Below are 26,386 nucleotides of genomic sequence, written 5' to 3' on the forward strand. Positions count from 1 at the left end.
CCATAATTACCAACACATCCCCACCCTGATTCCCAGCTATGCCAGTTCTCTAAGGTTTAGGTTTCTCATTTCCGAGGGGATGAAGTGCTTCCACAGTGACAGGCACAGAAATGTTCAACAAGGTGGGTAGGTGCACATGGCGTGTGCAATAAATGGCTTAGTGCATCTGAAACACTCAGCAGAGTGCCTGGGACATAGTTAAGTGTTCCATAAGCAGCGGATATTACATAATACAAGTAGACAAGAAATTAGAACAATAAATAAAATGAATGTCGTCTCTAATTCAAATAACTTTCTCAAAATATTAATTAAAAAAGCCCTTTACTAGCAGGCAGTTTGTTATCCCCAGCATCTGGCGCCATTCTTAGCAAGCGGCAGGTATAAGATAAACACTGTTCGGTTACTAAACAATGATTATCAAATCAATTGGGAAGCTGAGTGCTACTGGTTTCTAGACCTTCTCTATTTCATCTTTGCTTCCTAGTGGCCTGGCAGATTATGTAACACGGTATTCAGCTAATTTTATCTCTTTTGATTCAATTAAAATATAAACTCATTTGAATTCTTAAAACTTTTCAAATAAATCCAAGGGGTTTGGTGTTTGGACTATGGCATACACAAGAGTAAGGGCCAGTTCTGTAATTAACACATATTAGGGGCTCAAATATTTAAATAAATGAATTTTTTTCATGATCTGTAGAAAGAGAAAAACAGAACCGTAATTCCTAACCAGAGTTCATACCAAACATATATGAGAAGGCTATAGCAAAGTAATAATTGCAGGGAAGAAAAAGCCTCGGTTTATGTCCAGTTTGTCTCAATGAAGCTAGGAAAAAATAAAAGAAGACAGTCTTGGAAGTGACAAGGAGAATAAACTGGTCACAGTAAGGGCCTACCTAGCAAATAAGCAGTGTTATCAGTCTGGATCCCATAAACACCTACTCAAAACAGCATACGGAATTTATTACTTGTGCTTTCTCAACAAAACTAAAACAAAACTTCAGTGTAGTCTATAGTTTTACCAGTAATACACGTTTTTGTTTTGTTTTAACCTGAGAAGCTCCATACAACCAACTCTGTCAAATAAAAAGCCAACTTTTCACACCGCTCTATAAAAGTCTCTATTTCCTCTTCATTTTCCCAGAAGTTGTAATAACCCACTTGGTTCTCTGCCATAAAAGGAAAACAAAGCAAGGAGATGCTCCTATGTAACCCTTGTGACCCCTCTGTCAACTAAAGGGCATACTCCACGGGAGGTCCCTGCAACACTGACTTTGAGAGACAGTAAACTGATACAGGAAACCTCAAAGAGAACGATCATAAAATGGAAACTATTTTCTAATACAAATAACTCTTAAAGTAAACAAAAATAATAGATGGCAATTCTAAAAATTCCCTTCACATGTGGGTCAGCCTACGTCTCAGTTATTACTGAGACACAGAGCCTTCATTCCTGTACACTTTTCAGGAATGTCTGATGGTAAACAAGATTGTCCATCAGAAGGGAGGTGTTTTCAAGAGAGCCACGTAATTGTTTCAGAGGGTGTTGGTACAGAGATGGTTCCCAACTTAAAAGAGTTCAACTTACAACTGATTTTTGATTTTACAATGGTGCAAAAGGGATATATGGAATAATGATATGAGATACTGAACCTTTATTATAAAATAGGCTTTTTGTTGGATGACTTTGCAGAACTGTAGTCTAATATACGTGTTCTAAACGTGGTTAAGATAAGGTTGTAAAGTTCTAAAAGGTTAGGTGTATTACGTGTATTTTCAATTTATTTCAAATTTAGGATGGGTTTATTGGGGTGTTACCCTATCGTAAGTCTAGAAGCATCCGTATTTGGGTCAGTAAGGTGTTATGCTCAGTTCCACGGAAGCCAGAAATCATGACTATTGTTCCCCATGTGTTTGATTATGAGAAAGTAATTCTATCCCCGATAGAATCTTATCACCCAAGTGAAAACATTTGCAATCTTGAGTGCAGAACAGTAACAAACTATAACGATTAGTAATATTTTATGCCCAAGACTATGATTCACATCCTTAAATTGTTATTGTCTTTTGCATATTTGATTTCAATTTGATTCTAAGTAGGTCACATTTAAAGTCCTGATACTGCTGATTTCAAAGATCACTTAAAATCAACAGGCCCCCAAACCACACTAGATCATTAGAGATCTGACTAAAGACTGACAGAGCCACACACAAATGGGACTGGAAGAAAATTCAAGATTTAGGGACTTCATAGGAAAGAATCTTGCTTCTTCCATTCTTGGCAGAGGCTCTCTTACTAGAAAGAGCTGGACTCATTATTCAAAAGCATCTAATAAAAGCATTTTTACTAAATCTCATGATCAAAACAGGTTTGGACTATCTGGATTTTCTTCTTGCCAGGTAGAAACAGCTGATACTATAAAAACATACCTAAGTTATTTTGAACAGAGCTTGTATTCCACATATGTAACAATGAGCTTTCAAATAAGGACTAGCCAGCAACATAAAGAAATACAAGAATTAGAATGAAAAGACAAAAGGACTGGAAAGGAAAACTATCATAACTCACAGAAGATAAATAATGATGTTAACACTAAGAATTATATCCATCAAAATATCCCGTAACGAAAGAGAAGGCAAGCTATTAATACAAACTTGAATTGACAAAAGATTATTATTTATAATTAACAAAAAATTACTAAAAATCATAAGATGCCGAGAAAAGTAAACAAAAGATATAAACAGGCATTTCACACAGAAAGAAACATGAATACACAATGAACCTAATAAAAGATGCTTAATTACATTAATTTGAGAAATTCCTAGTAAAAGTCACAAAAAAAAAGCATCTGACAACCACCAGATTGGCAAAAATATAAAAGTTGGACAATATCAAGTGCTGACGAAAATATGAAGCAACAAGAACTCATGTACTGCTGGAGGGATTATAATAGTACAACCACTCCGGAAAATAATTTAGATTTAGTTCAATAACATTGAAATACACATACCCAGAACCTCAATTATACTCCTAGTTATTTTTCTAGAGTAACCCTTATAAACACGCATGAGGAGACATACATGAATGTTTACATGAGTGCTATAAAATAGGAAACAAATGTTCACAAACAGGAAATAGTTATAGTACAATCATACACTAACATGCTATAGACATAAAAATAAACTACATCAATTGTGGATGAATTTCACAAATAATTACATTTAATACAATAAGCAAATCACAAATAGAGTGACAAGAAGCAGGGGAAATTAAACCATGCACTGTGTAAGGACTCAATCACAGGTTGTAAAATTTAAAGAAAGCCTTAAGAATGTTATAAATACAAAATAAAAGATGGTGGCTACCCGTGTGGCGCGGCAGAGGACTGGGATCAAGGAGACAGGCAAGAGGGGCTTCACAGGTCTGAGCACATCCTGTATCTAACGCTGAGAATCATGTGTGCTGCTGCTTCGTCTTTTCTTTATCTGATGTTATATTCAATCGGTGTTAAATTTTTCATAATGAAATAAAACACTCAAAAAAGGTTTTAAAGTCTTAGATCAGATAAAAGTAGCAGTGAAATATACCCACAGAGATTAGGGTATTGCTAATTGCATAAAATAAACTCGCTTGTACTATACAAACAGTTTAAATTACACAGATTATTTTAACCTGCCTTGCTCCTTGCACTGGAACAAGTATAACCAAAAAGTTAAAGGCAAGAAAGTAATTATTATTAATTATTCTTCATGTTACAGAGTCCCTACTTGTGGGCTTGTACTTAAATCATTTCCAGGTGGCTCCGGGAGTCTGTGACCTCCACTGCCGTCATTCCGATTTTGTTGCCTTTTGGGCAACTTTGTGGTTTAAAGATGATGAAATTTTGCTCTGGTTCACCACACAGTTTAAAACTGTCTAAGTGACTAACAACAAAAAGAAGAGGTTAAATATTTACATTTCAAATATCTATTTTGTTAATACCAATATAAAAAAATTATAAACAAATATTGGAAAATATTAATCTGAAAATCCTTGATCCTTGGGTTTTAGATTTGATTTAGTACTTGACATAAAGTAATTAAATCACTATCCTTTACATTTGCCCATATCATTAATGTTTCATATTTTTTAAACAGTTCACATTTGGAAAATGTCATTTTAATTTTTTTTTTTTTGTATTTTTCTGAAGCTGGAAACGGGGAGAAACAGTCAGACAGACTCCCGCATGCGCCCGACCGGGATCCACCCGGCACGCCCACCAGGGGCAATGCTCTGCCCACCAGGGGGCGATGCTCTGCCCCTCCGGGGCATCGCTCTGCCGCGACCAGAGCCACTCTAGCGCCTGGGGCAGAGGCCAAGGAGCCATCCCCAGCGCCCGGGCCATCTTTGCTCCAATGGAGCCTTGGCTGCAGGAGGGGAAGAGAGAGACAGAGAGGAAGAAGAGGGGGGGGGGGGTGGAGAAGCAAATGGCCGCTTCTCCTATGTGCCCTGGCCGGGAATCGAACCCGGGTCCCCCGCACGCCAGGCCGACGCTCTACCGCTGAGCCAACCGGCCAGGGCTGTCATTTTAATTTTTAAAAAATTCTGAAAAATACCTACAATGTATAAGTTGAGTAAGCTTCCAAGAGTTCACAGTATGTCTGTCTACCTAAAATTCCCTTTACATAGGCAGAGCCCAAAGATTCCTGTTGGCCAAATGTCATGGCCTCTTGTTTGTTAGTCTTAGGGTCCCTTTTCTCTAATATTCTACTGCAGTGGTCCCGAAACCCCGGGCCGCGGACCAGTACCGGTCCGTGAGCCATTTGGTACTGGTCCGCAGAGAAAGAATAAATAACTTACATTATTTCTGTTTTATTTATATTTAAGTCTGAACGATGTTTTATTTTTAAAAAATGACCAGATTCCCTCTGTTACATCCATCTAAGACTCACTCTTGACGCTTGTCTCAGTCACGTGATACATATATCTGTCCCACCCTAAAGGCCGGTCTGTGAAAATATTTTCTGACATTAAACCGGTCCGTGGCCCAAAAAAGGTTGGGGACCACTGTTCTACTGAACTTAAATCCATCAAATCTCTTAATGCCCAAGTTCAGACCATCTCCATTCCATTGCTCAAACTATCCCTTGAACCAACATTAGCCCTACAAGGTTTTGCTGTCTGCCTGACCCAGCCTCCACCCCACCTGTATCTTGTAAACTAAACTACCTATGAAAGAGGTGCTCCGTCATTAGTTAACTCTCCTATATCCTCAGCCTCTTCTCAAAGCATTACCCAATATCCTGGCTGTTAGAGATTACCCCTGAGGACAACAGCTGTCCTGCTGCACTCTCTCTAATAGCAGCTATTTCCTTCCCACTCTTCAAGGTCCTTCAACCACCTAGCCAACCATTCCCTTAATCCCAGGATCCTGTCATACCCGTAACATGGCACATCTGAAGTCACCCCTTCTGTGACCACACTCCATCAATATAACCTTCAACTTCCCAGCACGCATGTTTAACCACTCTCCCTCTATGGACTCTCTGGTCTTGGGAGGATCTCTATCCCAACCCATTAGAGTTCTTCTTTCTCCACTTCCCTCTTTTCCAGCCTAAAGTCCAACGGTCTAACATTTCAACAAATTTATCATACCCCAAACTCTCATGCTTATGTGCCTTCCACTGCATTTATCTGGAAAAACCCTTTGAGGCTCCAACTATTCCTTTTCTCTGAGCTTCCATCCCCGTGACTCTTCCCCTAAAGAATCCATAAGTACTTACTGAATGTCTAAAATGTACCAGAGACATAGTAAATAATGCTCTCTATTTTAACAAGTTGCTGGCTTATTGATCACAAAATTTTTATAATAAATATTCAACAAATATTTATTCAGCATCTCCTAAGAAGAAGACACTATCCTAAGCTCTGAGAATTCAGTAGTGAACAGGTCAGATGAGGTCCCTACTCTTGTGAAGCTTAAGTCTCAGTGAAATTAGACAAATGACAAAAATAAATGAACAAGAACTTGAGCCATTGATAAGTGCCATAAGGAAACATGGTAACATGACAGCAAGTGTCTGGGTAATGGATTTTGGATGTGGGCAAGATACAGGCATCTCTGATATTATGGGTTTGGTTCCAGACCACCACAATAAAGCAAGTCATCATCTTTCTGCCAGTGGAGGGTCTTGCCTTCAGTTTGTAAAAACCATAGTTGTGAAGTGTAATAAAGCAAAGCGCAATAAAAGAAGCTATGCCTGTAATTGAAAACCTTCTCGGAAACACAGCGAAACCTATAGTATCTTCTTCACGTCCCACAACAGAAACACCAGGACCCATTCTGAACCTTAAACTGATATGGCTTCAATGAGACTATCAAACCAACTAAATACATCATCAAAAAGGAAAAAATAACCCTACTCTACAGGATTTAGGTGTTGTTTTAATAAAGAACAGAATCTTACACCCATCCATTTAACTTTCTATGTACTTGAAGGAATACATCATCAGGAGTGTGACCATGATCAAAGGAACTTCAACTCAGCTGGGTTCTGTAATTTTGGGGGCACATGTGCTATATGAATTGTAAAAATCTTCTAATTATTTTTCCCTCCCTGTCCGCATAAGCCTTACAATATGAGTTTCCAACTCTTCCCTGTTTATCTACTCCTTGAATCTGAGGTGGCCTTGTGACATTCTTTGACCAACAGAAAGCAGTGGAAGTGACGCTGTCCAAATTCTGAGCCCAAGCCTCAGGTGACATGGAGACCTTCTGCTCATTCCCTGTTCCAGCATAAATGACACCTGCTTTCACAAGAGCAAGCCTGGGTAAGCCTATCAGAGGACGAGAGATTACGTAACAGAGAGCCAAGTCCAGATAAGACCATTCTAGACTAGCCAAGATGAGCAAAGTCTCCTACCTGACCCGCAGTTGATCTCAGAAAACAGTAAACGCAACAGAAAGTAGGGGAATTGCCCAGCCAACCCAGGGATGTGTACGCAATAATAAAGTTCTTATTTTAAGCCACTGCATTTTTGGATGGTTTGTTATACAGCAAGATTAATTAATCATAGCTATTCAACTAGGATAATCTATTATATTTCTCCTTTAATATTTTTGAGGAATTGAAGCCAAGAATTGTGAAATGATATAATTTCCGTGTCCTCTGCAACAAGGCTTTAATAGCAGGCCAGGCAAGAGCTATTACTGACAGAAAGGATTTAGAACCCCATCACAGGATTTTATTTCTTTTACCAATAACACTGCTTGTTTTCAATTTAGAGTTCCTTTTGCAGCTCCACTGAGACAGGAACAGCTGCTGGACTGAGAAGTATCCACACTGATATTGTAAAAATCTAATTATTAGGTAAATATTCAAAACAGACCAGGGATTCCTTTTTTCTAAGAAAAAAAAAAAATAAGCAGTTGATTTGCTTGTCCTTTTATCACTCTTTCTGAAATGCAGAAATTTCTAATGTCCAAGTTCAGATCATCTCCATTCCATTGCTCCCAGAGGTCCCCAAACTTTTTACACAGGGGGCCAGTTCACTGTCCCTCAGACCGTTGGAGGGCCGCCACATACAGTGCTCCTCTCACTGACCACCAATGAAAGCGGTGCCCCTTCTGGGAGTGCGGTGGCAGGCCGGATAAATGGCCTCAGGGGGCCACATGTGGTCCGCGGGCTGTAGTTTGGGGACACCTGGCTCAAATTATGGCCAGACAGCTTGGTTGATGAGAGCATCATCCTGAAGCAGAGGTTGCTGGTTTGATCCCTGGGCAGGGCACAGAGAGGAACAGATCAATGTTCCTTTCCTCTCTCACTCTTTCCCTTCCTCTCTCTAAAATCAATAAACATTAAAAAATAAAGAGAAAAATTTCTCATTGTGAACTATTTCTGAGAAACATACCTATTTTTCCAAATTCACAAAGAATTTCACTTCTGTTTTGCAGTTTTCTACCTCCTCCAAGAGTTTATTAAGGAAGCAGAATTTTACTGTGTTTATCTAAAGCTAAAATATATGTACAGCCTAACAGCAACTATACAACTATTTTATAAAAATATTTGCATATGACCATGAAGCTTATGTGTATATTCACTACAACACTTTTAGAAATAAGGGATAGGGGAGATAAAAATAAAAAAACTCAATGTCCAACAATAGGAGTATAGCTAAATTATTAAAGCATATTTTGAAGCTCTTAAAAGAAGGGTGTTGACATCTAACTATTAATATTAAAAGACCTAAGATGTGTAATAAAGGTCAAAGACTAGTGCATAGAGGACAAGCATATTAAAAAAAAAAGATGTATCTATACAGTGTATCTGTATGTATATGTATGTATGTCAGTATATAAATGCAGCCTGACCTGCGGTGGTGCAGTAGAAAAAGCGTCTCCCTGGAATGCTGAGGTCGTCAGTCTGAAACCCTGGGACTTGCCTAGTCAAGGTACATATGGGAAGCAACTACTAGGAGTTGATGCTTCCTAATTCTACCCCATCTTCTCCCCTTCCCTCTCTATAAATAAATGAATGAATCAATCAATCAACCAATAAATGCAAAAATGAAGTATTAGAATGGACCAAACTGTTGAAATCTATAACCTCTTGAGGAGCAGAATATGGGGAGTAGGTTGGGAAGCATAAAAAAAAATTCCACAAACAGTTTCAGTAACAATAGTAACATTTCCAATAAATCTTCTTTGAAATGCATAGGGATATAGTGTCTGATCTTAAATGGTCATTGATTACTAGTTAAATCATATGAATTAACCCAAAGGTCAAACTGACAACTCAGTCAAGCACTTAAAAAAATCACATTCAGGGCCCTGGCCGGTTGGCTCAGTGGTAGAGCGTCGGCCTGGCGTGCAGAAGTCCTGGGTTCAATTCCCGGCCAGGGCACACAGGAGAAGCGCCCATCTGCTTCTCCACCCCTCCCCCTCTCCTTCCTCTCTGTCTCTCTCTTCCCCTCCTGCAGCCGAGGCTCCATTGGAGCAAAGATGGCCCGGGAGCTGGGGATGGCTCCTTGGCCTCTGCCCCAGGCGCTAGAGTGGCTCTAGTCGCAACAGAGCGACTCCCCGGAGGGGCAGAGCATCGCCCCTGGTGGGCATGCCGGGTGGATCCCGGTCAGGCGCATGCGGGAGTCTGTCTGACTGTCTCTCCCCGTTTCCAGCTTCAGAAAAATACAAATCACATTCACATACACATATCAATACATGTATGCCCCACTCCATCTTTTCTTTCCTTTTTTTTTCTTTTTTTTCTTTTTTTTGTTTTTTTTTTGTTTTTCTTTTACAGAGACAGAGAGAGAGTCAGAGAGAGGGATAGACAGGGACAGACAGGAATGAAGAGATGAGAAGCATCATCATTAGTTTTTCATTGCGACACCTTAGTTGTTCATTGATTGCTTTCTCATATGTGCCTTGACCACAGGCCTTCAGCAGACCGAGTAACCCCTTGCTCAAGCCAGTGACCTTGGGTCCAAGCTGGTAAACTTTTGCTCAAACCAGATGAGCTCACGCTCAAGTTGGTGACCTCGGGGTCTCGAACCTGGGTCCTCAGCATCCCAGTCCAATGCTCTATCTACTGCGCCACGGCCTGGTCAGCTTTTCTTTTCTCTTTTCTCTTTTCTTTTCTTTTCTTTCTTTCTTTCTCTTTCTTCTCTCTCTCTCTCTCTTTCCCTCCATCCACCCACACATCCATCCATTCACCCACCCTCATATATGACCCTAGGCTGTATTGTCTGATCACTATAGGTACTCTGATCCTCATCTATGAATTCTGCCACATCTTTTTCATTCAGCAATGGGAAATAGCAATCCTGGTATAAAATATGGGTATTCTGTATATTAATGCAGCAGAAGATACCAATTATTGATACCTAATACTATCAACTGTTTTACCATCAATGTGAAACTAAGGTGCACAAAAGCTTAAGATTCAATTCATTCAAGTACTCAAATGTTTTAAACTACTTGGGCTTACATGCAAGCTCATAAATTGCTTTTATTTTTGTTTACTGCTTTATGATATAAATCCACAGATATTAACTCAAGAATGATAAATATATCCACATCCTCACCTAAGGCCCTACAAACATCACTAGCTTATCACAATATGCTGTTTTACTAATCCAGAAGTTGGTCTCCAAGTCTTCTGAATACAGTGCTCCAAACTGCTACTGCGAATCAATTAGAGTTGCAACGTTAGTTGAAACTCATTTACATCTCTCATAGCCCATTACAATAAACCACACCTCCAGGTTTTGTAGGCTTGTATGGTCCTCTCATACTTGTCATTTTGGCCTTGGTCATGTGACCTGCTTTGGCTAATAAGACATAACTAAACATGATGCAAGCAGAGGTTTTACAAGCATTAGCACACTGGGGCCTGTACTCTTGGAAAGACATAGAAACCAGCTGTCACGTTATAAGGAAAATCTAAATAGACCATTGGGTGATAAGAGGCCACGAGGGGAGAGACATTGAATATTCTAGCCACAGCCTAATACCAGCTGAAGACATCTGCACAAGTAACCTCAGTGATACCACACAGAACAGAACAGCTCAATCAACCCAAAGAAAGGTGAGGAATTATAAATCATTGTTTTAAGACACTAAGTCAGGGGTCCCCAAACTTTTTACACAGGGGGCCAGTTCACTGTCCCTCAGACCGTTGGAGGCCGGACTATAAAAAAAAACTATGAACAAATTCCTATGCACACTGCACATATCTTATTTTAAAGTAAAAAAACAAAACGGGAACAAATATATTTAAAATAAAGAACAAGTAAATTTAAATCAACAAACTGACTAGTATTTCAATGGGAACTATGGGCCTGCTTTTGGCTAATGAGATGGTCAATGTGCTCCTCTCACTGACCACCAATGAAAGAGGTGCCACTTCTGGAATTGCGGCGGGGGCCGGATAAATGACCTCAAGGGGCCGCATGCGGCCCGCAGGCCGTAGTTTGGGGACCCCTGCACTAAGTTTTAAGGGCAGCTGATTATGTAACAGCAGGTATCTGAAAGACTAATCACTGTTCCAACCATCTGAGTCACTAACAACAATCCACATACATTCTCCATCAGTTACCTTTAAACTTCACCAGTCCAATCAAGAGTATTGCAGGCATGGAGCAATGTTGGCACTTTCATCTACTGGAGAAGAGAGCATAAATCTGTACGAAGTTTCTAGAGAGTATTCTGGCAAAACATTAAGTGATGAACCTTTTAAAAAGCTCATATCCTTTCCCAATAATTGTAACTTGAGGAAACAGACATGCATATATGAATGTTATATAAGAGTTTTTCTCACAGCAAAAAGCTAGAAACACAGCCATCTAAAAATAGAGGAATGATTAAACTATTTATTATATTTTCATAAGACAGACCATAGTAAAAATATTTATTGAATATGATGACATGAGGACACAAAATATAAATTTAATGTATTCAACACAGTCTTAGAAATAAGACCCAAATCTTTAAAAAATACAGGCATGTGATTATGCATATTTACAGAAATATTAATAGAAATTCTCCGTGCATAACAGGAGTGGGTGATTTTTATTTTTTCCTTCTTTATACTCTTCAGTATTTTCCAAATGTTCTATATAAAAATGCATTACTTCTACAATCAGGAAAACACCTTATTATAAAACAGGTTGGAAAAAAGCACACGCGCTAAACATAAACATATTATTTACTTGATAGATCTATTGTATGATTTGGAAGGCTCTGATATTTCTTTACTAAAATTTTTAAATGCCATCATTATTAGAATGCACCTATATCCTGTGTTTAACCTTTTTTTTTTTTTTTTAATTTTCTGAAGCTGGAAACGGGGAGAGACAGACAGACTCCCGCATGCGCCCGACCGGGATCCACCCGGCACACCCACCAGGGGGCGATGCTCTGCCCCTCCGGGGCGTCGCTCCGCTGCGACCAGAGCCACTCTAGCGCCTGGGGCAGAGGCCAAGGAGCCATCCCCAGCGCCCGGGCCATCCTTGCTCCAATGGAGCCTTGGCTGCGGGAGGGGAAGAGAGAGACAGAGAGGAAGGAGGGGGGTGGTGGAAAAGCAAATGGGCGCCTCTCCCACGTGCCCTGGCCGGGAATCGAACCCGGGTCCCCTACACGCCAGGCCGACGCTCCACCGCTGAGCCAACCGGCCAGGGGATATAATAACTTTTTAAAAATAAATCCAGTATAGCCTACCAGGCAGTGGCGCAGTGGACAGAGCGTCAGACTGGAATGCAGAGGACCCAGGTTCGAAACTCCGAGGTCACCAGCTTGAGTGCGGGCTCATCTGGCTTGAGCACAGTCACTGGCTTGAGTGTGGAATCATAGACATGACCCCATGGTCACTGGCTTGAGCAAGGGGTCACTCACTCTGCTGGAGCCCCCCAGTCAAGGCACATGAGAAAGCAATCAATGAACAACTAAAGTGCCACAATGAAGAACTGGTGCTTCTCATTTCTCTCCCTTCCTGTCTGTCCCTATCTGTCCCTCTCGCTGTCTTTGTCTCTCACAAAAAACAAATGTAGTATAACAGATGTACTTTCAACAGAGAAAAAATTGAAAGTATATCATGTTACCTTCCCTCTATCATTGCTTTGCACTATGAAAACTGGGTAAGGACTTCTTTAATTCTTTTCAAGTCTCTGCCATAGTGTTCTATTTTAGTTTTAAACTTTAGCTGAAGAGCGTTGTGATATTTAATAAAATGGGTATTATATGCACCTTCAACCAAGTTCAGCAAACCTGATTGGCATTGATTAAATATGAAGACTTAAAACTATTTTCCATCTCACAGGTAAATTCTCTCTCTCTCCGATTTTAAGACCATGCCTATCCAAAGAAGTAATATGTGTAATGAGTCTAAGTCATTTGGAAGGGACAGGGAAAACAAAACCCACATATAACATCGAGGGGCGGCATAGAGCAAGCAAGTTTCAGCAGCAGGCGACTCAAGCACTGACACTGTTTGGGAATTATTCTCTGAGTGGCCAGTACTTTCAGAAGACCCAAAGGGAGTCTCCTGGCCCACCGTAGCCAAGAGGAGTTTGAGCACAGCGCGGTTTTCCTGCCTTGGTTTCCTCGATCTCCCTCACACACAACCGCCAGCTTAGGACGGGTTTCTACCGTTTCTTTCATTCCCCTTCATTCTCCCAGGTCCAAGCCTAAACCATCCTGCGTATTTTCAGCTACTCCCTGTGAAATGTCCAGTGAAAGCTTCCTTGAAGAGCAGTGAGAAGTCCAGAGGGCTTCTCTTGGGTGCTTCTCAAGTTACTGGCCACCTCAGAGAGTAATCCCCAAATAGCGCAGAGGAACTCCCCAATGGCCAAGGAGTTCCCCAAGAGGTCCTGCAACTTCCACTGTCTGCAACATGAGGACCCCTTTCTACTTCTCTCACGTCTCTACAGGACCCACTGATTGCAGTGTTTTCAGTTTGGGTCTACATTCGCTTTACCCATGCTACTCATGACAGTCTAGACTTCGGTATCTCCCTTGTTCTCTGGAAACCACAGCAGTCTAAACCATGCAAGTTTCTAAATGGAAACAGCCTGGGCCATGGCAAAGTCTGGGTTTCGGCTGTCTTTAAATAGGCCTCACAGGTGTCTGCATTACTGTGGCTTTATCATGGATCTGGTCCTATGATCAGGCCTCTGAGCAGATCCTACCTGTCTCTCAGAGGAGAAACACAGAAACCAAACTTGATCAACAGGTGATTTATGAACTCACTGGGTTGCATAAATGTCACATGGAGAATATTTAAATTTCATAAAGAACTAAATTATAAAGTTTCTAAATAGAATGAAATTAAGTTGACCATCATCACCAAAATTCATTCAATCAAGAAATATTTTATTGGCCCTGGCCAAGTAGCTCAGTGGATAAAGTGTCATTCCAGTGCACTAAGGTCACGGTTTCGATCCCTGGTCAGGGTAAATACGAGAAGCAACCAACGAGTGCACAATTAAATGGAACTGTGGAACAATGAGTTGATGCTTCTCTCCCTCCCTCCCTCCCTCCCTCCCTGTCCCTCCCTCCCTCTTCTCTCCTCCATCACCTCCCTCAAATCAATGGGGAAAAAAAGAAATACTTACTGAGGAACTACCATGAAAAAGACTTAAGCTAAGGGACTAAAAATACAGCAATGAACAAGACTGCTTTTCATGAAACTTACCTACCATATGGAGTGTGTGCAAACAGGTATTAAACTAGGTGTTGCCTTGATTCTAACACATACTTTTAATTAAAATACACTTTCTGAAATAAGGATTCAGGGGTTATTTAATATAATGTGGTCATGTCTCTTTTCCCCAAAAAAGTCTGTTATTAAATCAATGGTAACTGATCATCACTGGCAGCTAAAAAGAAATATGGCAATTATACAATTAAATATTTGAGTATAATCCTGTTAAGTACGCAGAAGAAGCATGAAAAGAGAATCTGATGGGGGACAGAACTTACTGTGGAGAAGCTCCACTGGCCCTCCAAAATCCCATCTACAACCCTTTCCAAGGGGGAGGCTGGAGCCTGAGTTTCCCCCACTCAGATCCACAATGGCTCATCTCCCCGAGTAACAGCCAATTACACAAACCAGCGACGCCCACACAGTCAGGCCCATCATGCCTCTGCTGATTCTCTTGCCCTCTGCTCTATTTCTTTTTCTTACAACATTTATATATTCTTACATACTATAAACTTTACTAGTTTATTCTCTCTGACATTCCCTCCCCCACCATCCCATTTCCCAGAAGTGTAGCGTATTTTAGTCTGTTTTGGTTAGTAATGTATCCTAATCACCAAGGCATATAATTATGAGTTCAAAATGCAGTAAAGAGGAATAAAAGAAAAGAGTGCACCAGTGGATGACTTTGACACTGAGACTGAAATAATAATCAAAATCAGCGTAACCAGGTTGTGGCGCAGTGGATAGAGCGTTGGACTGGGATGCGGAAGGACCCAGGTTTGAGACCCCGAGGTCTCCAGCTTGAGCGCGGGCTCATCTGGTATGAGCAAGGCTCACCAGCTTGGACCCAAGGTCGCTGGCTTGAGCAAAGGGTTACTCGGTCTGCTGAAGGCCCGCGGTCAAGGCACATATGAGAAAGTAATCAATGAACAACTAAGGTGTCGCAACGCACAACGAAAAACTAATGATTGATGCTTCTCATCTCTCCGTTCCTGTCGGTCCCTATCTATCCCTCTCTCTGACTCTCTCTCTCTGTGTCTCTGTAATAATAATAATAATAATAATAATAATCAAAATCAGCTGGCTAAAAGCCTTGCTCTCTATTCAATAGTAGGCAGCAACCTCAGTAAATTCTACTGCAGTTTTACTGCTTTTTCTAAATTTCCACATCACACCATCCTACCCCAAGACTTTTCTTTAGCTGTGGCAACACTTTCACTCAGATTATGGTCCAATCTCAAGCCCAAATACTACAAAATGGTAGTTATTCTCCATCTTTCTGGGGACTTCGCTCTGCTCTGTTCTGATCCATTCTGTGGGGATTTCACAGCTGCACATGAAGAGGCAGGCTCCTCTCCGTTTGCAGCCCCCATATTGGGCCAGTTCTCTCAATGTATCTAGTCAAAGCATGACGTATACTATGCAGCATTTATCATAGTCTACAATTTATGCTCATTTTATTACCATCTCTCCCACTAATTTAACTCTAAGCTCCTTAGGAGTAAGGTCCATGTCTGCTTCATTAACAAAGACTACATTACTTGGTGTACAGTCAATAGTAAGTATTTGTTAACTAAGTAATTAATGGCTGGGGTAGGGGAGTTATATTCAGTGGGACACTTGAATCCATATAAACACAATAAATTAAAATTAATAAAAATTTTAAAAAATGGATGTATGAATGTGGCATTCCCAGCTTGGTTCTATATAAACACTGATAGTCAATTAGATAGCTAAAAGAGGATTTTTTTTTTTTTGGTGGCGTGTGTTTCTTGTTCATAAGGGAGGAATAGAAAGGCCAGATTTTTTAGCCACCTAAAATACTATAAATAGCATCTCAAAAACCAAACCATCATTAACACTTCCACCCAGAGTTCTCTCCCCACAACCTACTCCCTTATTCTGGCCAAAGCTACCCATCATTCTTGTAGCCACTCAGACACAAAGGCTTTGAGTGGCTTTTAACCTTTCTTTCTCTGTCAACCTCCTAGCTCAGCAAGATTTCTAAGGCCTGTCAACTACTCTTTAATACTTTTGATCAATGGTCTCCTTCCTTTCCAATCCTGCTGTTACCAGGTTCAAGCAACTAGATTACAGCAGCAGTCCCAGCATTGGTCTCCTTGATTCCAGGCTTGTCCCTTTCGAACCAATGCTGCCTCTACTAAAATCTCCCTGAAAACCTTCATGTTACACTAGTAATGCTACACCAGAAGACATCTGCAGTGACTTGCCTAGAAAATAAAAAGCTCAGCCTGATATTCGAAGACCAGACACAAATCATTTTGCTGGTTTTACCTCCCATTACCCTAGCACTTTCTATGCTGGCACCACTTACCAGCAAGGTGTTACCACACATTATACATATCCGACCCTGTGAATTTACCCTACCGTTCATTCATGTCAACCCACAGGAATGCCAGCCATACCCGCAGGCCTAGCTCAACCCGGCCTCTGTCCCTCATCCCTTTCCAGGAGAGCCCAGCCAATCTGCCTCTCCCTCCTCTAATTTCTTATGACACCATCTGACAGACTAGTATCATTTTTACACTATGACTCCAATTTACACATGCACATATATGCACGTAACTTTCTGTCCTTAATCCCAACTTATGCATATCTGTTACAGAAAAATGAAAAGGTCACAGAAGAGCACGTCAACAAATGCTAAGGAACTCTATGTCTTTCATAAGACAGACAGAGGTGGGTAGACAGGAATGTTTGCATCCAGCTTGTCTTCAGACCCGCCAACTCTGATTCTTCCAACCAATTTTATCTTTTTCTACTCTTCATTTCTTCCCCTTCCTAAACAGACACCAGCTTTGAGAATAAGAAAAAAATACACAAAGGGGCCTATTCAGATCAGGGGGAAAATCATTTGTGAAATCCAGAAAGGGTTCTAAAAATGCAACCACTTGAGTTGTGGGGATTCCTCTTGTTCTACCCCAATTAACTCCTTCAAAGACTAGGAGCCAGCCAGCATCATTGCATTATCCTGGGCACAGCTTACTCTGAGGGTGACTGGATGCTAGGCAACAAGTTATACGTGTGCACTCCAAGAAGAGGACACCAGGCAGGCCTGCCTGGTCTAGAGCAGTGGTCCTGGGGCTAAAAAGACGGAAAACGGGATTCCACAAAAAAAGTCACTATGGTTAGAAGTTCTGGTATCCCAATCTTGAAATTGTAAATGTATTTTATCAATGAAACTTTCCTACTGTTACAGAGTAAGAAAATCTTCTTTCCCTTTATAAAGATGCCATTTTTAAATAGCATTTTTTTTCATTTTTTTGTTTTAATGTTCTTTTCCTGCAAGCTCCAGCAAGGCAGAGTCCAATATAGTGTGGACCTCTGTTAACTTCTAAACCTCTAGAACAGTGCCTGCCATTTGCCAGGTACTCCTGAGTAAATGAAAAGGAATGGCCAAATTCCAAGACCCTGTCAATATACAATACTAGTCAACAGGTTCTTAGAGGATTAAATAAGCTTTTATTTGTAGGCTGACCTACTAACCTAAGCACTGCACTTGCTTCAATGAAAGAATACCCCTATTCCCAAGAAAACACCTTATGGAGGAATATATATTATAGAACTTGCTTATACTCTCCTAAATTTTTAGGCATAGAAAGGTTTTAGCCCAACCCTGGCCAGAGAGCTTGGTTGGTTAGACTCGAACCATTAGAGAATCATCCCAAAGTGCAGAGGTTGCCAGTTTGATCCTGGTCAGGGCACATACAGGAACGGATCAATGTTCCTGTCTCTCTAAAATAAGGAAAGAAAGAAGAAAGAAAGAAAGAAAGAAAGAAAGAAAGAAAGAAAGAAAGAAAGAAAGAAAGAAAGAAAGAAAGAGAGAAGGAGAGAAGGAGAGAAGGAGAGAAGGAGAGAAGGAGAGAAAGAGAGAAAGAAAGAAAGAAAGTTAGTTAGTTTTAGCCCAGAGCCCACAATTTGAATGCTAGGTATATAACCTACAATAGGTCCTTAACCTCTTTAAGTTTCAGTTTCATCCTCTGAAAAAAATAGGTAACAAAAGGCTACTGTGAAAATTAAATCAGTTTAAATACTATGTTGAAGAGCCTAGCACTAAATAAGTAAATAAGTCTGTTTCCAACACCATCTCCCTTTTAATACATGTCTTTATACTACAAACTCCTTAAAGCTTGCTCCACAGATGGGTTGTGCCTACTGAATTAGTACAAAGCGCTTTACACTAGTAAGAATTACATATTACAGTCAAACTGTTATGAATATGAAAAAGAAATACAATGTCCATGAATTGTTCTGAGTAGTATACAGTTATTGCTTTAGTAATCAAAATCCAGTTATAATATTACAGTAAAGTACACCAAACAATTTTAAATATCAAGCACATAAATACTATTTTCTAATATTCATGTGGCAATTATGTTATGGTCCCCATATTCACTCATATTTAAGATTATAATAATCTAAGAAACATTTTTTTCCTTACTTGCAACCTTAAATGGCTACTTTATGTAAAAATTCCTCTCAATGAAGGTTAGTTTGAAATTCTCAGCACACATTAGATCCAGCTATCAGATACTGAAATAAAACACCATTAGGCAAAACACTGCTCTATTTGCATATCTAAGAAAAAGTTCAACTTTCAGGACTTAAAAAACTAAGTCAAAGAAAAAGCAATATGAAAATATAACCTCAAAATTTACATACTGTTTTATCACTCTGCAGTGACTTTTTTTCATCTCCCATCCCACCACATAAAACAATAACCTTTAAATAATCACAACAAAGTTTCTCACTATTCAGAGAACACTGTTTTAAGATCTACCTGGCACTTTAAGTTAACCATCTTAAAGCTTTGAAGCACAAAGAAACAGTCAATGACACATCCATTTCAAGTTACCATGACCTGTCATTACAGAGTCATTAAGTGATATTTTCAAGGAGTAAGCACAAAACTTTATAACTTTTACATATATAAGACTACTTTCTGTACTTTATGGGCCAAGTTATTTGAATAATTAAAGCTACACTTTGTAAGTTATAAAACTCACTGATAATTATTCCTAAAGATAAATAGCATGGATTAAGTTTTAAAAGCAATATGGAAACTCAATAATCAAACTTAAACTCTGCGTACATGTATTTATACACACACATAATAAAATGATTTAGAGTCCGGCTAACTTTTTTTTTTAACGTGGTGTGGCAGAGAGGGACAGACAGGAAGGGAGAGAAAAGAGAAGCATCAACTAATAGATAGTTTCAGCACCTTAGTGTTCAGGGATTGCTTTCTCATGTGTGCCTGGACAGGGTGGGGGGGCCTCCAGCTGAGCCAATGACCCCTTGCCAGCGACCTTGGGCAAGGCTGGCTATAACTTGAGGTACATGGAAAAACTACTTTTCTCAGAAAAAAATTAAAGTATTAAACTTATTTTTAAGATAAAAAATTAATTTTCAAATATTCATTTTTTTTGACCAAATGGATTTAGAGTAAAATACGTTCCCTATATTATATATTCTGTTACCTAATTAAGCTTTTATTAGAAACCAATTTCAAAAAGTGTATAATGTAAACTGACTATCCAACTCCTATCTGTACAACTATTAACTGTTTCATGCAGCTCCGCAGGGAAGACACCACACAAAGTACAAACTGCAACAACAGAAAGAAAACACACCACTCTGGCACAACACACAGTACTTCATACTCATCGGTGGTTATCTGTAAAGGCTTAAAGAGAGAGACTAAAATAGTAAGAGCAAGGCAGGAGAGCTAAGTAGCTTTCCCCGTTTCTCATTTCATCTCTTCTTGGTATTGTCAGTTCTTTTTGTAGATCACGATAAATTCCCAGAATAGTGTAAAATTCAAAGAAATTTAAAAATGGGATAAAATTTAGAAGTTGCCTTTTCAACCAGCCTAATTTAAAGATGTGAAGACTAACCTGGGTGGGGTAGGTAGGAGAAGGTGAAGGGAGATTTAAAAAAAAAAAGCAAAGACTGAGCTCCAAAATGTTTAAGAGGTTCAAGACCACTTCCCAACCCTCCTGACTCCTCTCCACTTGAATGACTCACAGCCCACATTGATACAATCGTCAATGCTGAAACATTACCCAAAGACAAATCTGTTTTGGTAATCTGCCATTTTGAGCAGCAACCAACATACGTTCAAGGGGGAAATAATTTGAGAGTTGAATGTTCAAGTTCTTTAGGTCTCCCTTGTTGACAAGGGAGCCTCACAGGAACTCAGGATTAGGAATAGCAAAAGGTTGATGTGCCTGATTTTGACCCATCTTGCCCCTTCCCAGATGAACCAAATCCACTCTACTTCACTGGATCGCCTTTTTTCTTAGAAATGGATCGATAACTTTTCTTCATCTAAGAACCAACAAAGTAAAATATATTCACCAATATTAATCACTTTCCTACTTCAGATCCCTATGCTTTCTTCTACTAATGACATTCTAAATATGGTTCATGTTCTGCAGTTTCTCATCTTACTGTCTTTGCAGACTGCAAGTCCCAAAGGCCTGTTTCTGTTGTTTCATACGTGGTGTGACAATGAAAACAGTAATTTTTCTGACTACTTTCATGATTAAAATAAGATTCAGACATGGTAATATATATATATGGAAGCACTTTGTAAATGGTAAACTTTAAGATAAAAGTAGTGCCATCATACTAGAATGGTAAAGCATCCCTAATTGCTCATAACACAAATTTAGTATAATGTTTCTAGGAAATTACAGTCTAGTTTAGGAATACAACTAATCTTTAAAGAAATTGGTCTTCTGATATAACCCAGAAAGGAAAAGCAGTAGGATCTACCATTCAACAAATTGTATCTGTATTTTATCTAAATAAATTTAATGAGCATTGTTTCTATAACATGCTCAATTTTAGAACAAATTACTTTCATAACCTAAATTATTTGTTACTTTTTAGATACAATAACTGGCTGTCTCTTAATTCTACATTAATAAAACCCCATTAGTTCAAAAGTGTCTTCAGAGCTTTCTTAATATTGTCCTCATTTTCCTGAGAAACTTACTTAGGCATGACAGTCAAATAAGATTCTAATTTGTTTAAGTCAACGTAAAAAATGTCTAATCAAAATGGCTAGTAGAACAAAAGAAAACTCAATCTCTCTAACAGCTAGTTCTAAAATAAAACATACATATTCAGCCCACACAGAATAACATTTTGCACTATCAAATAAACATTCATCTAAGAATGTACACAATCACAGAAATTAAAACATTATTGGGAATTCTGTAAATGCCTTACTCACTATAAGATCAGTGAGGCTTACATGCAGTTAAAATTATATTGTATCAAAATAAATGAACTCCACCTTCAGAAATATCAAGACTACATCCAAAAAAAAGAGTATCCCTTTTTTTCATAGCAATAAAAACTCACTTTAAATTAAAATGAAAATAACCACTAATAAAAATATTTAATGATTCTATACTTTACTCATACTTGAGCTTTTAGGTCATCTAATAATATAAAACACAATCTCTAAATAAAAGTTGTAACTTGAAAATGACCAGAAGCACCACATTTCTGCTTTCTCTATTTCTACATCCAAAAGCAAGCATTCCTAACACCTATAGCTACCCCCTAATATTTAATATAAACCTCATTCTTAAAAATGTGAAAGCCATACAAGTAATTACAATTTAATGGAAGTATGGGCATAACCTTAAAAATGTCACTTAAATATCTTATAGGGCCTGATGAAATAACAATAACTTTAGGTAGATATCTGTTATTATTAAATAAACTATTGACATCACAGCCAAATCTTGTATTCTCTTTCAAGCTTCAGTTCCTTAAAATTAAGCAAAAAATTATCAAACAAAAAAAAATAAGCTCTTAAGAAAACCTTCCAATTGAAAAATAAGATAAAACCACCTCTATTTTCCCTTGGGGGATAAAAATTTTTCCTGCGTAATTCGACCTCAAGCATTGTATTTGTCTCCAAGTACTACCAAGTTAACTGTGAACAGAAATTGGCTCCATATTTTATAGAAATAGTATAAAGGTTAGGACTGACTGGTCATCTCTCCTCTGCATGCTCCACTGAGAGCCTTCTATTCAATCATAACACCATTTAAATATATTTTTAAAACTTAAATATATTTAAATACACTGAGGCAAATTACAAACAATGCTCAACAGATGTTCGTGAAATATTCAGTATTTATTCGTTTTTATCAGCCCTGTCATTGTTCACCAAACTGTAACCTCGCTTTACATCACTTTTGCTACTTATTAACAGCTCTGATCAAAAAATACATGCACAGAATTCAAATAAAAAGAAAAAAGGATAGAATGCTACAGAAGAAAATATTATAATGCTATATCTATTACCCAGGAATCAAAGGACCAAAAATGCAACTGTGGCCATAAATGACCTCATTTCCAAATCAATGAATGTCCAGGCAAATAACATTAAAAAAACTAAGAGTGTTATCTTTTCTCTCAAAATTCCAACACTATATAAAAGACAGAGTTAATATTTTAGGATACACCTTAAAAAAATCATAATCTTACCTAGACATACAGCTATTCAACTGAAGATTAATCACAACATTCAAATTACCAAAAAAAACCCCAAAACCATAATAAAAAAACTCACTTTATATAGTATCTTGCACCTTCAAAAGTATATGCTTCTTCCCAGCCAGTAGGCAGATCTAAAAAACATATATTTCACAATTAGTATTACTTTAATAGGATAACAAAATGTTTCAACCATTTTAAATTGTTCGTTTTCATGATTAACTATTTTCATTTTTAAGCAGGCTTCTAACAATAAAGTGTTGGACTGCTAATAAAACTCACAGTAGCTATCATTTTTGGGAAAATGTCAATTCAAATTGAAAACCATCACAGAAGTATCACAATATTAGAAAATATCTGATATGATTACAGACTTTTAATGATAAGAATGCAATGCAGGGGAACTATGTTCTGACATCCAAAAACCAATTGAAAGCCTTCTAATCCCAGTTAAAAATAAAAACAAATTGTGCCTAAGGCAACACCTGCTTCTTCTGTATATTGTGTCTATTTAAGACCATACCTTTCAGCAACATAAAGTTTCACTGATGAGAATGAACTACCTAAATACTAAAGTAGGGGGAAAACCTGACATCATGTACTTATACATGTGTGTTTCTACTGACTTGACTTTAAGAGAAGTGAAGTTTCAAATAAACCTGGGAATAATTCAGGTGAATTATGGTAACTTTATTACATATTACATACAAATAATTAGTGGGGCTTGGATTTCATCATAGTACCCCTTTAAAATAAAAAATCATTAGTGTACAAAACCAGAGTCAAAGCAACGTAAACCAAACCAGAAAAAAAAAAGTCATGTTCATGTTTTTAAAAAATGACCATGAAATTATATAAGAGAATAAAATGTTTCCATGGTGTCAATGTTATCAAATCTATGGGGGTAAACTGGGAAACAAATGTACATTACACATAACCAAAATAAGCGAGAAATAATTCCACAATTAGGTTAAATAATTTAAACACTATATTGTCTTCTAAAATAAATTTGTTACTATCCATAAGGCTAAAAGGTCAGCAAAATTGAGATATGTATGCAAAACACTGAAAGCCATATTTAAGTCAAAGACTGCTCTGGGGAGTTAAGAAATATGACAGTGTTATTAGTCAGAAATGCCTTAAAAATGTAATCTCATGTGTGTGTGCTACACCAACCTTCCCTTTCCACCTCCACCTTTTAGCAAATTTGGAGACATTACTCCCTTCAGTGAACTCCAGAATTTAAAAGAAAAGGCAGGTTTGTTCAATATTCTAACAACTTTATAAGAGAGTCACAGAATCCCAGAGTTGGAGAGCAAGCAGGATCCTGAAAGGCTTTACCTCTAAAGAACTGGTGAAGCTGGCCTCACCTTCGACCCAAACTGTGCTCAACCCTCTCCAATCACCAGAAACAGAGGCAGGCCAGTAAGAGAACACATGTTACATTTCAAAGACAAACAAGTTTCACAAATGTAAACAAAGAATGGCAAAAGAAACCAGACCAGCATTGAAGCTACAGCCAGCCATTCTCCAGTTCTCTCACATTTTAGCATTCAAACAAGCTACCAAAGGCATCGGAGACATCTGCTTCCCCACCGATCTCCTCAAATTAGGACACAATGCCCACAAGCGGGACACCCCCTTGCACGCCCACCGCCTCCGGGCGGTCTGTGTAACCTCTGTGCTGCTGCCGGGGTCTTTGAATCTGGCTGGCTTGCAAATGCGGCTGCAAATGCCTCCTCTGGCTCGGGCTGCTCCACTCGTAGCAGGAGGGAAAGCGCCCAGCATTTTCTGAGCTGTTCTTGGTCAGAGAGGATCGCAGCATCCCCAAACTCCTCTCTTTTCTCCTCCATCAGCCGGCTACCCACAAATCCCACCTAGGAGGAGGAAGCCGCACGGCAGGAGGCAGCTCTCCCAGGAGGAGGGAGAGGATGTGTAGAAATTATCGCCGGCGGACGAGTGGAAGGGTCCCGGGCTGCAGGGAGTGGGAAAGGACTTCCTAAAGGTTGAAAGGGGAGAGGATCCAGGAGTGGCTGAGGTTAGAAAAACTCAGTTCCAGGGAGAGGGGAGTCGGCCACCCTAGGGGAGAGGGGGAGTCCAGGTTGGGATGGGAAAAGGGCGCAGGAAGAGGGCGCCGTCTCCAAGCGGTGATGAAAGGCTGCGGAAAAAAGAGGCGTCCAGGGAGACTCGAGAGAACTCCGGCGGCGGCGAGCCCTCTACCTGCGGCCGCCTCGCCTCGCCGCTCCCCGGAGACCGCGGCACGGGGCCCGGCCGGGCTCAGCGTTACCTGTGCTCTGCCGCCGGTGTCCGGTGACCACCGCCTCGCCGGTGACGGGGTGCAGCCAGGTGGTGCTCTTCGCCTCCTCGCTGCAGGGGTGAGACAAGGGGCAGAGACCCAGCGTGAGTGGGGACGCGGGAGGAGCCGAGGGGCTGAGCGGCACAGAGCGGCTCGCTCTCCCCCGCACGCCAGCCCCCCGCACCCTCTGGGCCCCTGCGCCGTTCCCAGCTCTTTACTTGATGAAGAAGACTCGGCCGCCCCTGGTGATCCCGTACGTCCAGGACCGGGGCAGGGAGCAAATCCACTCCAGGTTCAGATCCGCCGCCATGTCTGATCCCCAGCTGCCGCCGCGGGAGGAGGGAGCGATCCAGCGAAGGGAGCGCGGAGTGAGCGCGGCCGAAGCGCGCCTCCCCGGCCCGGCGCGCCCCCGCGCGCGCCCTACACCCTCGGGCGGCGCCCGCCCTGCCGCCCGGGCTGGGTCCGGCCCGCGTCGCCACCCCTCCGCATCCTCCGCGGCCGCCGGCCGGCCGCCCCGCCGCGCGCTCGGGGGAAGGGCGAGCGGCGCCGCGCCCGGACTCCAGACCCCTCCCTCGCGCTCCTCCCGTGCTCTCGCCCGAGCGAAGGTTCCGGGATCGATTAAAAAAAAAAAAAAAAAAACCCACAACGCGCTCTGCCCCTAGCGCTTTGCCCCACGGCTTCCCACCCCGGGGCGCGCAGCTAGGGGAGCGTAATTCCCGCGCCGCCGAATCCTCTGTCTTTTGAAACAACAGGAGCACTGCACGGGAGCTTTGTTTTGTAAGATCTGTGGTATATTCAAGAGATTTCAAATATATATATATATATCTTTAAAATAGAAAGCTATTTTGATTAAAGCACAGGGAAGGCTTTTTCTGTTTGTGATTTGTGCGCCAGATATCAGTTTGACTACTAACTAACCGGTGAAATATAAGTGGATTCAGACTTGACAAAATAAATTTTCCCCTTTCTAGGCTCCTTAAGTTATATAATGTTTTATAAAATAAAAATCTTTACTCTTACATTAAAAAAAGAAAAGATTCACTTATGTCAACCTGGATTTCTCCTTTCCCTATCTTCCGTAAATTACAATAGTAGTTAACTTTACAGAGGCCTTGAAAGGGTATACATTTTAAATCCTCACAACAACCCCATAGAGGCTATTATAATCCCCATTTTCCGAATGGGAAAAATGAGGTTTACAGAAACAGTAGCTTGCAAAACCTGAATTCAAACTCCTTTAGTATTTCAAAAGTCTATGTGTATATAACCACATTGCTGTACTTATTTTAAAAATCTTGTTTTCCCCTGCAACCCACCTTTTTGTTATTTGAATAAGAGAAAGGCAGGTTTCACTGCAAATGAGATCTC

The 26,386-nt window shown here is 40.1% G+C and overlaps 1 protein-coding gene across 19 annotated transcripts in view; it reads right to left on the reverse strand.

Annotated features, from left to right (window-relative positions):
* Positions 1-25,589, reverse strand: part of PLEKHA5 (pleckstrin homology domain containing A5) — a 277,256-nt gene extending 251,667 nt beyond the window's left edge. For 6 of the 19 annotated variants that reach the window (XM_066355026.1, XM_066355001.1, XM_066354985.1 and 3 more), the window contains exons 1-3: positions 25,237-25,577; positions 25,010-25,089; positions 22,799-22,856 (exon numbers count right to left, since the gene is read on the reverse strand). In XM_066355026.1, coding sequence (XP_066211123.1) covers positions 22,799-22,856; positions 25,010-25,089; positions 25,237-25,328 — 230 coding nt within the window. In that variant the 5' untranslated portion in view covers positions 25,329-25,577. Of the gene's footprint in view, positions 1-3,366; positions 3,487-22,798; positions 22,857-25,009; positions 25,090-25,236 lie in introns of all 19 variants that reach the window. The other 13 variants (XM_066354959.1, XM_066354940.1, XM_066354968.1 and 10 more) reach the window with 7 other exon arrangements.
* Positions 25,590-26,386: the final 797 nt, after the last annotated feature.

Source organism: Saccopteryx leptura, chromosome 1, assembly GCF_036850995.1.
Source record: "Saccopteryx leptura isolate mSacLep1 chromosome 1, mSacLep1_pri_phased_curated, whole genome shotgun sequence".
Lineage (NCBI taxonomy): Eukaryota > Metazoa > Chordata > Mammalia > Chiroptera > Emballonuridae > Saccopteryx > Saccopteryx leptura.